The sequence below is a fragment of the Hemitrygon akajei genome, chromosome 7 (assembly GCF_048418815.1).
Source record: "Hemitrygon akajei chromosome 7, sHemAka1.3, whole genome shotgun sequence".
NCBI lineage: Eukaryota > Metazoa > Chordata > Chondrichthyes > Myliobatiformes > Dasyatidae > Hemitrygon > Hemitrygon akajei.
Genome location: NC_133130.1, coordinates 70,191,011 through 70,203,786, shown reverse-complemented (window position 1 = coordinate 70,203,786; position 12,776 = coordinate 70,191,011). Strand labels below are relative to the sequence as shown.

General features: G+C 40.7%; 1 protein-coding gene across 2 annotated transcripts in view; it reads right to left on the bottom strand.

Annotated features, from left to right (window-relative positions):
- Positions 1–12,776, bottom strand: part of LOC140730541 (synaptojanin-2-like) — a 113,655-nt gene that overhangs the window by 55,125 nt on the left and 45,754 nt on the right. For both annotated transcript variants that reach the window (XM_073051146.1, XM_073051147.1), the window contains exons 6-7: positions 8,254–8,315; positions 1,622–1,718 (exon numbers count right to left, since the gene is read on the bottom strand). In XM_073051146.1, the coding sequence (XP_072907247.1) occupies positions 1,622–1,718; positions 8,254–8,315 (159 nt within the window). The remainder of the gene's footprint in view (positions 1–1,621; positions 1,719–8,253; positions 8,316–12,776) is intronic.

Sequence of the window (12,776 nt, the reverse complement as noted above, 5' to 3'; positions counted from 1 at the left end):
GTGAGCAGTTTTGGACCCCTTATGTGAGAAAAGATGTGCTGGCATTGGAGAAGGTCCAGCAGAGGGCCATGAGAATTATCCCAGGAATTAAAGGGTTAATATCTGAGGAGCAGTCGATGGCTTTGGCCCTGTACTCGCTGGAGTTTTGAAGAAAGAGGGGGTATCTCATTGAAACCTATTGAATATTGAAAGGCTTAGATTGAGTGGATGTAGAGAGGATTTTTCCTATAGTGGGGGAGCCTAGGACCAGAGGGCAGATCCTCAGAATTGAGGGCCTTCCATTTAGAGATGAGGAGAAATCTATTTAGCCAGAGGATGATGAATTTGTGGAAGACACTGCCACAGAAGGCAGTGCAGGCCAAGTCATTAGGTATATTTAAGGTGGAGGATGATCGGTTTTTGATTAATCAGGGTGTCAAAGGTTATGGGAAGAAGGCAGGAGAATGGGGCTGAGGGATAACAAATCAGCCATAATGGAACGATGAAGCTCAATGGGCCGAATGGCCTAATACTGCTCTTCTGGTCTTATGTTTAAACTGCCTTTCTTGAACTTCACCAGATAAGCACCATCCAATTAAAAGTGGAGCACCAAATCTTGCTGATTGATTTTTCAGCAACATTTAAAGCCGTCCAATCATTTAAAGCCTATTTGAATGAGGCAGGAAAGCAAACAGGGAGAAAAAGACTTCAGGAACTTTTTTAATTAGTCTGTGTCAAAGCTGTGAAATAAATCCAATTCAAGATAATATTAAAGAAGTGAGGCTCTGGGCAAACGGACATTAATTTGCCATTTAGGTCTCTATTCATTGGAGCGTAGAAGGTTGAGGACATGATTTGAGAGTTAGGGGGCAAAAGTTTAAGGGAAACACGAGGGGGTATTTCTTTACTCAAGAGAGTGATAGCTGTGTGGAATGAGCGTCCTGTAGAAGTAGTAGAGGCCAGTTCAGTTGTGTCATTTAAGGTAAAATTGGATAGGTATATGGACAGGAAAGGAGTGGAGGGTTATGGGCTGAGTGCGGGTAGGTGGGACTAGGTGAGATTAAGAGTTCGGCACGGACTAGGAGGGCCGGAATGGCCTGTTTCCGTGCTGTGATTGTTATATGGTTATATGGTTAATTACCAGCAAACTCAAATTACCTCCCTTAAGCCAAAACTAAAATTCCACCCAGTAGAAATGGGCTCAAACTTGCAACCTGATAGTGGGAGACCTGTAAATCACTAAGAACACAACTATTTTCTGACTGCTTTGATTTACAACCCTCCCACTGCCACACCCCATGCCCCTGAAAGAATATCCCATTTAAATATTCAGCTCTTCGGAAACTGTTAAGCAGATTAGGACATGCTTGGAATGTTTATGAGCAAAAGCACAGAATGTGACAGATGTTTGGTGAAGTTTAGGTACGAGTTACCTCATGTGGTTATGATTCAGCAGTAATACTGGAAAACAGGTTCAAACGGAGGCCATTTGAGTACTTGATCAGAACCATGAAAATTATGACAGAGTGAGGAAGAGTTGCAGAGCAATGATTTAGTCCTGTGATAGATGATCATCGTGCAGATCATTCACAGTTCTACTATCTGCACAAAGTGTGTAATTTGCCATTGTTAGTAACCATACCTTATATGCTCTGCTGAGGACTTCCTCTCCTCCCTTAATTTTTAATAGGTTGACAATAACTTGATTTCCGTACTGTGCCTTCAGCAACATCAGATGCCTGAGAAATTAAATGTAACATTTTACTTTCTAAATCAGTTAATTACTTTGTCTTTAAAACAATGATATCTTACACTATAAAACTGGTCCATGGATCCAGGAACACTACCTCATTATTTATTTTTTGCCTTTTTTTGTACTTTACAGTAACTTTCATGTTTTGCAGTGTACTGCTGTCACTGTTTTGGATAGAACATTACACCCTGGTGCCCTTTGCCCTCTCAGGTTGGGGTTAGCGATCCCATTAAGAGTGTCTTCTTTGTTTGAAGAACAAACATTAACCTAGATGTCATATAAAATTGATTTAACAAGGCAAGGAATTAGGAGGAGAAGATGGCAGCGCGACACAGCGCGCGCGGCCTCTCTGGTGAATGATATCTGTTATTTGTCAAGTAGGGTACCGTGCACAATCCTGATTTGATGGAGGCAGACGTGAGAGCACGGAGGAACATCTGGAGAAACTTCTGAAATGCCCGCTTCACTGCCGCTGCTACTGTGCGGTCCAGAATCTCCGGAGGAGAAGGCCTCCGAGACCTCAGCTTTGCTTGTTTTGGTGGCCGGGACGAGGTCAAAGGCGCTCGGTAGAGAATGGCGCTCGGGAGGCTGTATCGGAGGGGCTGGTCGGAGGCTCGAAGTTTTCGGACAGACTCAGAGTCTGCTGTCGTCGGGTGCTTCCAAGGCATTGTCAGTGCCTAGAAGTTTATGGCAGGGAGAGTTCTCCCGTTTGCTGCCTGATAACGGGACGATTGGAGTCAATCGGGACTTGAGACTTTTTAAAAAGCGTCCATGGTATGTGTTTATCGAATTAAGGTATTATTTTGCACTGCTGTAACTATATGCTTTAATTATGTGGTTTTGTCAGTGTGAGTCTTGGTTTGTCCTTTTTGTTTATTTTGTGATATCACTCCGGAGGAACATTGTATCATTTCTTAATGCATGCATGCATTTCTAAATGACAATAAACGAGGACTGAGTGTCCTCATAATCTAAAAACCAAACAGATAGGATGCACAGAGTTTTAAGAAAAACAATTAGCAAAACTTTGTTGCAGCCTTAGTCCAAACAGAGACCAATGAGCCGAATTTCAGAGGTGACGTGGGGGTGACTGCCCTTCACATTGATGTAGTCTTTAAGCAAACGTGACAACTTTGGTAAACACTCTAGTGGTTGGAGTCATTTCATGCATCAAGGAAGATGTTTGTGCTCACTGGAGAAAATGAGAACAGCCTCCAGTCATCCCTGCAGGAGACCCACAGGCAGTGCCCTTATCCCAACTATCTCCAGCTGCTTTATCAATGACCTTCCTTCCATCACCGGGTCAGAAGTGGAGACATTTGCTGATGGTTATAGAAAGCCTAATGCCATTTGCAACTCCTTAGAAACCGAGAGTCCTAAACAAAATTTAGGCAAGTCATATTTGTGAAAGTAACAGATTCATTGATGAGAGATTGGTTAGTACTGCTGTTCAAAGGGACCAAGGTGTGTCTGTAGTTCTCTGAAGGCTAATATATAAGTGCAGTAATAGAAGAAAGAGCCAAGTAGTATGTTAACCATTATTACAAGACAATTTAAGTAAAAGATTAAGGAATTTTATTACAATTATATAAGATGCTGGTGATCCCATAACTGGAGTATTGTGCACAGCTTTCATCTCTTTTTCTAAGAAAGAACACCCTTGCCAAACAGATTACAGTGAAGGTTCACATGACTGGTTCCACGAATGGTGGACTGAGTAGACCAGGACTGTATCACCTGGAACTCAGGAGAGCAAGAGGGGGTCTGATAAAAATGTACAAAATTCTTGAAGTGCTTGGCAGGCTAGATGTGGTACATGAGATAGAAGATCTGACATATTAATGAATGGCAGAGAACATTCAATGTGCCAGATATTGTTCACCTCATTATTTATGTTCTTAAGTGCCACAAAATTGCAAGGTATTAGCTATCTCCAACAAAAGAGAATCTAATCAGCTACTAATGACCCACAGGCAGTGCCCTTGTCCCAACCATCTCCAGCTGCTTTATCAATAACCTCCTTTCATCACTGGGTCAGAAATGGAGATATTTGCTGACGGTTACAGAATGTCCAACTCCATTTGCAACTCCTTAGAAACTGAAAGAGTCAATGCCACATATCTGTGGTAAACAGTGTTTCTCCAGACACGTGGACAAGGAGACAGTTGCTGTGAATACCTCCCTCCTCCAAAAGGCTGGAATTTGTACCACTCCTTCTACTGATACGCATTAATTATTTAGAACCAGTACTCATGCAAACAATAATAATCAGGAAGAGACCTTTGCTCCACTGAGCCAGTTCCACATAACAGCTATGTTTGAGTACATTCTCCACCTCATACAAAACCAAACACTTTCTTGTGAGAAACAAAAAGCAACTACAAGTATGGAACAACCAGGGGTAAAAATTCCTGCAGTGTTTCAATAACCACACCTAACCCCTTCTGCTGCTTTCAAATTGAATAAAACAACACGTAGTGGTGAATAGCTGTTTATCAGACAAAATATACTTTGTTATCTCCAAAGGAATCCACATTTGAACCAATCATATTTTTGAAATACACTCAGTGGCCATTTTATTAGTTACCTTCCATACCTGGTAAAGTGGTCACTGAGTGTACGTTTGTGATCTTTTGCTGCTGTAGCCCATCCACTTCAAGGTTTGATGTGGTGTGCATTCAGAGATGCTCTTCTACACACCGCTGTTGTAATGCATGGCTATTTGAGTTACTGTCATCTTCCTGTCAGCTCATTCTCCTCTGACCTCTCTCATTATCAAGGTATTTTCACCCACAGAACAGCCACTCACTGGATGTTCATTCTCTAGAGATCGTTGTCCATGAAAATCCCAGGAGATCAGTGGTTTCTAACGTACTCAAACCAACCCATCTGGCACCAACAATCATTCCATGGACAAAGTCACTTAGATCACATCTCTTCCCCTTTCTGACATTTGGTCTTAACAACACTGAATCTCTGCATGTCTGCATGCTGCCACGATAGGCTAATTAGATATTTGCATTAACACATGTACAGGTACGGGTGTACAGGTGTACCTAATAAAGTGGCCAGGGTGCATACGCCAGTGACTTAAGACTTGGACGTACAAGACATAATTTCACAACCTGCATTTGCAGGAGGAGAGAGCAAGACTTCCGAGGACATTGAGTATGCCGAAATGGCCAACAATATGCCACATAAAACTTAGTCCAATGATATTTTCTGCCTATTGAAGGGAATGAAAAGTAAATATAAATTACAAATTATGTAGACCACAGAAATAGAGAGGGAAATCACACAAACCTTTTTGAATGCAGTTGAACCAATTTGCTTTATCAGCTGTGACACTGAGAAAAATGTGAAAAAGATAAAACCAAACCCAGACAAGGCCTCAGCCACACTGCTGGATCAAACTGTGGGCACTGGAGTTTGAATTGGTTTATTATTGTCACTTGTATTGAGATACAGTGAAAAGCTTACCCTGCATACTGTTCATACATATCAAATTAATGAAGTGTATTAAAACAATGAAATAAAACACAATAAAATACAGAAAGTTTAACAGTTAGATAGAAAATGTAGTGCAGATAAACAATAAGGTGAAAGATTATAATGAGGCAGATTTTGAGGTCAAGAACCGTGCTAGGGAAACTTTCAATCGTCTTATAACAGTGGGACAGAAGTGGTCGAACTGGTAGTACATGCTTTCATGCTTTTGTTTCTTCTGCTCGATGGGAGGATGGAGAGAGACAGAGAGTGTCCAGGGTGGGTGGAGTGTTTGGTTACGCTGGCTACTTTACTGAGGCAGCAAGAAGTACACACAGAGTCCAGGGAGGGCAGACTGGTTTTTGTTATGTGTTGAACTGTGCCCACAACTCTGCAGTTTCTTGTGGTCACATGCATAGCAGCAGCCAAACCAGGCCTTGATGCATCCAGAGAGGATGCTTTCTATGGTGCATTAATAAAAACTGAGAAGAGTCAATGGAGATATGCCAAATTTCTTTATGCTATGAGGAAGCAGAGGCATCGGTGAGCTTTCTTGGCTGCGGTGTCTATGTGGTTGGATCAGGACGTGCTATTGGTGATGTTCATTCCAAGGAACTTGAATCTCTCAACCTCAGCACCATTCATATTTCAGGAAGAACGCCATTACTTTGGAGGGAACTTATTAGGAAAAGGGGAGTTCATTCATATGGAGGCAGAAGGTACTAACATTCATTCACTGGCAGAAGGTACTACCAGTATATCAACAAAAGAGCTGTTACCCTTCATAACAACAGAGGTGAATGGATTACTGAAAAAATCGTAAATACAGCTTTAATAGTGATTTGAAATGTGTTGACAATACCATTTCAAAGCAGACATTATGCATGACCAGTCAAAGACAGATCAATTAAATAGCTCTTTCTGATAGCTACACAAGTGCTGCAGTTAAGGTTTTTAGCATTCTATGATTTGACATTTGAACCAGAAAGTGTTATAACAGCAACTCTGTTGATGCAGGACAGAATTAATAGAATTTTTAGCAATAACTTTGGAACACCCTTAAGGTAATCCACTCATTCTGTTAACAGCCACAGCTAATAGTTTAAACTTCCAAAATACAATGACTAATGCTCATTTTTCATCCCTGTTGTTATTGCTATTTGTATATTAACTTTAGATCACACCCTAATCTGTACTTCCTTATTTACCTTTTAATCAATCTCTGTTGGTTTTGATATTCTGTCCAGTCATCAGGCAGATGACTCACATGGCTGTTACCATTGTAACAGGTAAATTGTTACCTGCAATTTTTAAAAAATATTTGATTTATGATAGATTTTCTTTAGTTAACCACAGTGTGTGCTTCCTCTGTAATTTTTCTCTCACTTTAATGTACCTACTCTGTGTTTCTGAAAGAGCCTTCTAAATCGAAAGAGTATTTCAATTGAATGATCCCATAACCTATTTTCCAGTTTATTTTCACTAGCACTACTTTCATGCCCTCACAGTTGCCCTTATTTGGGTTAGAATACCAATGTTTGGATCAGTTCTTCTCTGCCTCAAAGTGCAAGTAAAAATCAATCATATTATAATTGCTTTTACCAACAGATGCATTCACAACAGGGTCAATGATTTATTGCACTATACAATGATTAACTGACAAGGTCAATTCTATATCATTGCACAGAACATCATAAGAAACTATCCTGAGAGTGCTGTAATTTCCTCATGTTATTGTTCTTCTGGTTTTTCTGTGTTCTCTGTAATTAAAATCCCTTATTTATTTAGAGGTATAGCATGGCCTGCACCAGCCAATTACACCCATGTGATCAATTAATCTACTAACCCGTATGTCTTTAGAGTGTGGCAGGAAACCGGAGCAGCAAGAGGAATCCCACACAGTTGCCTTATTGACAATGGCAGAATTGAACTCGGGTCACTGGTGCTGTAACCAGTAGGCTACTGTGCCGCTCAAATCATGGAACCTTTCTGACAAGCTCCTATTTTTTTCTTTCTTCATACACTGTCCTACCACGTGGCTATCGTTTGGGGTGTTGTTTCGTTACGGTACCCGTAACACCACTTACATAAGTAGTCTTGTGTCTTTATCGCTCCTCAAATTGCTCCCTTTCTTGGATTCTTCAAATCAGATCATCAGTGTAGATTGTACCAAGACTATTATTAACTCACTGCCATGTATCTTACAATAATCTCGCTCCAGTTTATGTCACCCTCTCATCTGTCCTTTACCAACCTGCAGGAGCCTCTCAGCTTTTGCTCTTTAAATTGGTGCCTAGTTCTACATACTGGTGATGCCAGGGTTCATGATATCTTTTCTGGGCCAGAGGGTAATATAGTAGGATGGCAATAATTCAGTAGTCATGGAAGATGTTGGAAACCACACATGTCAAGTATCTGGGTATCACCTTTCCCTCTCCAGCCCTGAGCAGATATTCCTAACACTGGCATTGGGCATGCAGTACAACCTTTTGGACTCTTACTCTTTGCACTACGTTCTTGTTCGCTTCCCCCACTCCACTCCCAACCTAAATGACTCTCTGTACCATAGCATCACATTCACTCATCTCATCAGTTCCCACTTTCATCCAAACAAAATGAAAAAATTCAAACCTATCTGAAAATTGAAGGTTGAAGCTCTGATATTCCTAACTTCTGGGTAACTTCACTTGTCTCACTTGTGGTAACAAAACTCAGTTCCTGACCACTGTTCAGATCATAAGTCCCTATCTTACGGGATGTGACTGTCTCCAGGTACAAAGCATCCAAGGCACTTGCCCCCTTCCTGGTGAATATATAATCCTGAAGGTTGCTTGAGGAATTACTTAAAATTCAAATCGCACTTCAGAATGCATGGCGATTTGAATGCTGATCGATGTTTCACTGTCTGATTCTTAGGTATTTTATTATTGTCAGAAAATAGTGAAATCATTAAATGGCTAGGAACTGAACAAAGCCTTAAAAGTTACTTAGAAAATTGTTCAGTGTACAGATCAGTTCTCAATATAGTACATTACCTGTCAAAAGCTGGGGCATTTGCTTCAAGACCTCGAGTCAGGCGCAGATGGTGAGAACCAACCTGAAAAGTTAATTAGTAGATAAAGCGGTTTAGTGATCTTTCTTATTTTAATGGAACAGCAGACATTTCCTTCCCTTCACTTATCATTGATCCCTCCTACTGCGTTCGAGTTCTCAGAGAGTTGGTAGGTCTTTGTAACATCAGTCACCTCCTCAACACTATGAAGAATATACAATATCCATACACATACACTTTCCAACAATAATTACTGGCAGGAAAGGTCTCCGCACAGCAGACATCTGTATTCATCCAAAATACTTTCTGAAGGAAGTTACCTGCAATTACAGTACTAATAGTTCCTATGTGCTAATTGGATGTGGTGGTGGAGAATCTTCAAGATCCAAGCCCTTCACAGAACACTGGACTTGGTCGTATTTTCCTAGATCTCATTACAGTAGCAGATGGATCCAGTTTACATAATTTGAAAATACATATTGCCCTTGTACTTTCAAGGAGCATCCATCCCATTGAGTAGTTGAACTGAATGGAGCTGGAAGACTTTTTTTTATTTTTAGCAGATTCCATGTGATTGGTTTTTCAGAATCTCAGGTGTGCTCAGCGTCTCTGCAAGAAGGTGATGAATCAATCAAGTAAGTGTCTTTGCATATACTACAAGAGATGGCCTTCTGCTTGTACATAGTGGGGAACAGGGAAACTGGGTGTATTTATACACACTGACTCACCAAGGTCAATACATCACAAAATGCATTGTGAAAACATGGTTAAAACAATGGATGACACAGTTGAAATAAGAACCAAGGATATGGACAAAAGTCAGCAGAAAAACAAGAGTTCACGTTTCAGATTAATTACCTTTCTGAAGAAAGATTATCAAATTATCATGAGAACTCTTTTACTCTCAACCAATTGCTACAGATGTTGTCTGAACTGCTATTTCAAGCATTTGGTATTTTTATTTTATATTTCCAGTATCTGTAGTTTGTAGATTAAATAAATGTATTACCAGTATAATTTTAAAAGGCTGGGCACAGATTAAGCTTTAGACTAACCAGCACTCAAGAAACCAAAACCACATCCATGAGTATACAAGCATACTACCAATGGGAAATTATCAGTGCCCCTGACAAAGGGTGGATGCATGCAGACTCGTATGGCAACCAGGCGACATAGTGGTCAAGTTATTGCAGCAGCACCCAAAGTTCTGACCATTGATAGAAAACTGTAGTTAGATACACCTCAAACCAGTAGCCAGGGAATTCAGTGGTACTAACAGTGACCACAAAAGTACATCAGTGTTGTGGGAAAAATATCCATTTCAGACACCAAAAATCTTTCAGAGGAGCCATCTGGTATAGATGGCAACCAAACCCACCACCATGATTAACTCTGAGCTGCCTCCAGGATGGACAGTTAATGCCAGCCTTTCTGAAGATATCCATTTCCCATGAAAGAATAAGTGCAAAGTGTGATGGTTACATGCATCTACGGGCTGAGTGCTGGCTGCCATAGCTGCTGTGATAGACTGAATGTCACAAGCTGACCAGAAGGAGGATGAGCTTCTGAGCTATGTAAAGACATGGATACCTACCATATTTAAAGGATAATATTATATCTTTGTGCAATAACTTCATGCAATACATTTAGGCCATTGTGCCTATGCAAGATCTTTGATGCAGCCATACTCCTGGTACAGACTGACCACCACAAATTGGCATGGTCAGCATTAAATAAACAAACACCTGTTAACCACTTGATGAGCACCTCACCCTTGGATAATAAAGAAAAAAACAATGACAAATGAAAAACAGTTCTTTCACAAACTCCTGTACTGGTCTGCCAGAGTCAACTGCACTCAGTAGCCACTTCATAAACGGAGTGACATTTAGCCTTTAAAGAGTGTAATATGCCTTTGTCTGGGGATCCAACAGTCCAACACAGTGACAAGACCTTTTGATGCTTTATAACATCAGGATGCTGATCATCGACTATAGCTCAACATTTAATACCATCTTTCCCACAATCCTGATTGAGAAGTTGCAGAACCTGGGCCTCTGTACCTTTATCTGCAATTGGATCCTCGACTTCCTAACCAGAAGACCCCAATCTGTGGGGATTGGTGATAACATCTCCTCCTTGCTGACTATCAACACTGGTGCACCTCAGGGGTGTTTGCTTAGCCCACTGCTCTACTCTCTCTGTACCCATGACTGCATGGCTAGGCAGAGCTCAAATACTATCCATAAATTTGCTGATGATACAACCATTGTTGGTAGAATCTCAGATGGAGATGAGAGGGTGTACAGGAGTGAGATATGCCAACTAGTAGAGTGGTGTCACAACAAAAACCTGGCACTCAATGTCAGTAAGACAAAAGAGCTGATTGTGGACTTCAGGAAGGGAAAGACGAAGGAACACATACGAATCCTCAGAGGGATCAGAAGTGGCGAGAGTGAGCAGCTTCAAGTACCTGGGTGTCAAGATCTCTAAGGATCTAACTTGGTCCCAACATTTTGATGCAGTTATAAAGAAGGCAAGACAGCAACTATACTTCATTAGGAGTTTGAAGAGACTTGTATGTCAACAAATACACTCAAAAACTCTATAGATGTACTGTGGAGAGCGTTCTGACAGGCTGTATCACTATCTCGTATGGGGGGGGAGGGGCTACTACACAGGACCGAAAGAAGCTGCAGATGGTTGTAAACTTAGACGGCTCCATCTTGGGTACTAGTCTGCAAACTACCCAGAACACCAAGAAGCGGTGTTCGATGTTAAGGACCTTCAGCACCCAGGCCATGCCCTTTTCTCAGGTAGGAGGTACAGAAGCCTGAAGGCACACACTCAGCGATTCAGGAACAGCTTCTTCCCCTCTGCCATCCAATTCCTAAACGGACATTGAACCCGTGAACACTACCTCACTTTCTTAATATATATTATTTCTGGTTTTTTGCACGATTTTTAATCTATTCAGTCTGTATACTGTAATTGATTTACTTATTTGTTATTATTTCATTTTTTCTTCTTCTATATTATACATTCTTCTTCTAATGAACTGCTGCTGCTAAGTTAACAAATTTCGCAACACATACTGGTGATAATAAACCTGGTTCTGATTCTGACCCATTGGTGAATCTGCATCCTCTGTAGCCAGCATTTGTCAATGCCAATATAAGGTGGTTTCTTCCACATTGTAGATCTGCCCGGCACTTAAATTTTCATCAGAAAATAACTTAACGAACAATAAACTTAGCAGCTGCTTCCTTGTCTGCTGACTGTTCTTCACCACACACTGCATGACATTTTACGCCATGTTGCTGCTCGAAGTGCTATAATCACACTCCTAATCCAGTCCCAATTCTTCATAAAGTAATTTCACTTGTTTCTTCACCTGACAGTTCTACACTGATGCAGAGTTTAAACCACTTTATAAGAACTTTATCTAGTTATGAACATCTTCCCTCTTTCATTGTTTTCCTTATGCACATCTGTTTTTTCTTGATTTACTGTCAGCAACGAACTGGAGCAACTTTTCTTTTAGTTTCTTTCTATCATAAACTGTGAAAGAGCCACAGTTATACAACTCACATTTGCTTTTCACAGACACACCAGTGTCAAGTTTTTTCAGAACTTCCACCTTATTTTGTATAGATTACATATGGTGTTTGCGCTTTACACCACAAGAGGCACTTCCTTATTTCAATGAAGACATGACTAGGGCTAGATAAGCACTGGTTATAAAAATAAATGCAGAATAACACTAAGGAATGACTTGCTTCTTTGAAAGACCATGTCAACAACTGATTCTGCCAATGGCTCTACTAAAATAGTGGTGACAATTTCATGTGGTGACATGGGAAATTTGAAATTTGGAGAAAATTATGTTTGAACCAGCGGTGGAGCCAAATCGCTGATTGCTGGATTTGAGGCGGTTGACTTGTATTAATTTTTGCCTGGCCCCGCGTTTTTTTTTGCGCTTTCTTTCTGACAATTTATCCAATTCCCCTTTGAAAGTTGCTATTGAGTGCTAGGTAATTCATTCACATTTATCACAAGTAAACGCAAAATTCCTTCAATCTGTGCTCTCTCATAATTTATCTTCTTAGACTGGAAACCGTTTCTTTTTATTTTTTCAAATTTCATTGCATATCTGAACATTTTGACAAACTCTTCTCACACTATGGAGAATAAGTCCAGTCATTCCTGTTACGTGCCCACGGGTTCCGTTTACTGTGAGTGTCACTTCAAGAGACACCTGGATGAGGTGGGACGATGATATCAGTATAACAAGCTGCGACAGACCGCTGGGATTTTCAGTGGTAAGAAAGAGAGAGAGAGAGAGTGGAAGGACTTTGGATTGCAAGCTGCCAGCGGGAGTTTGCAATAAAATGGGTAAAGTCTGATACCTTCCCATGCCCAAAAGATTGGGTTGTTCAACAGAACACCGTGCATTGGATGTGGGACCGTCACTTCGTATAATCCATACGTGGATTTTTGTTGGAA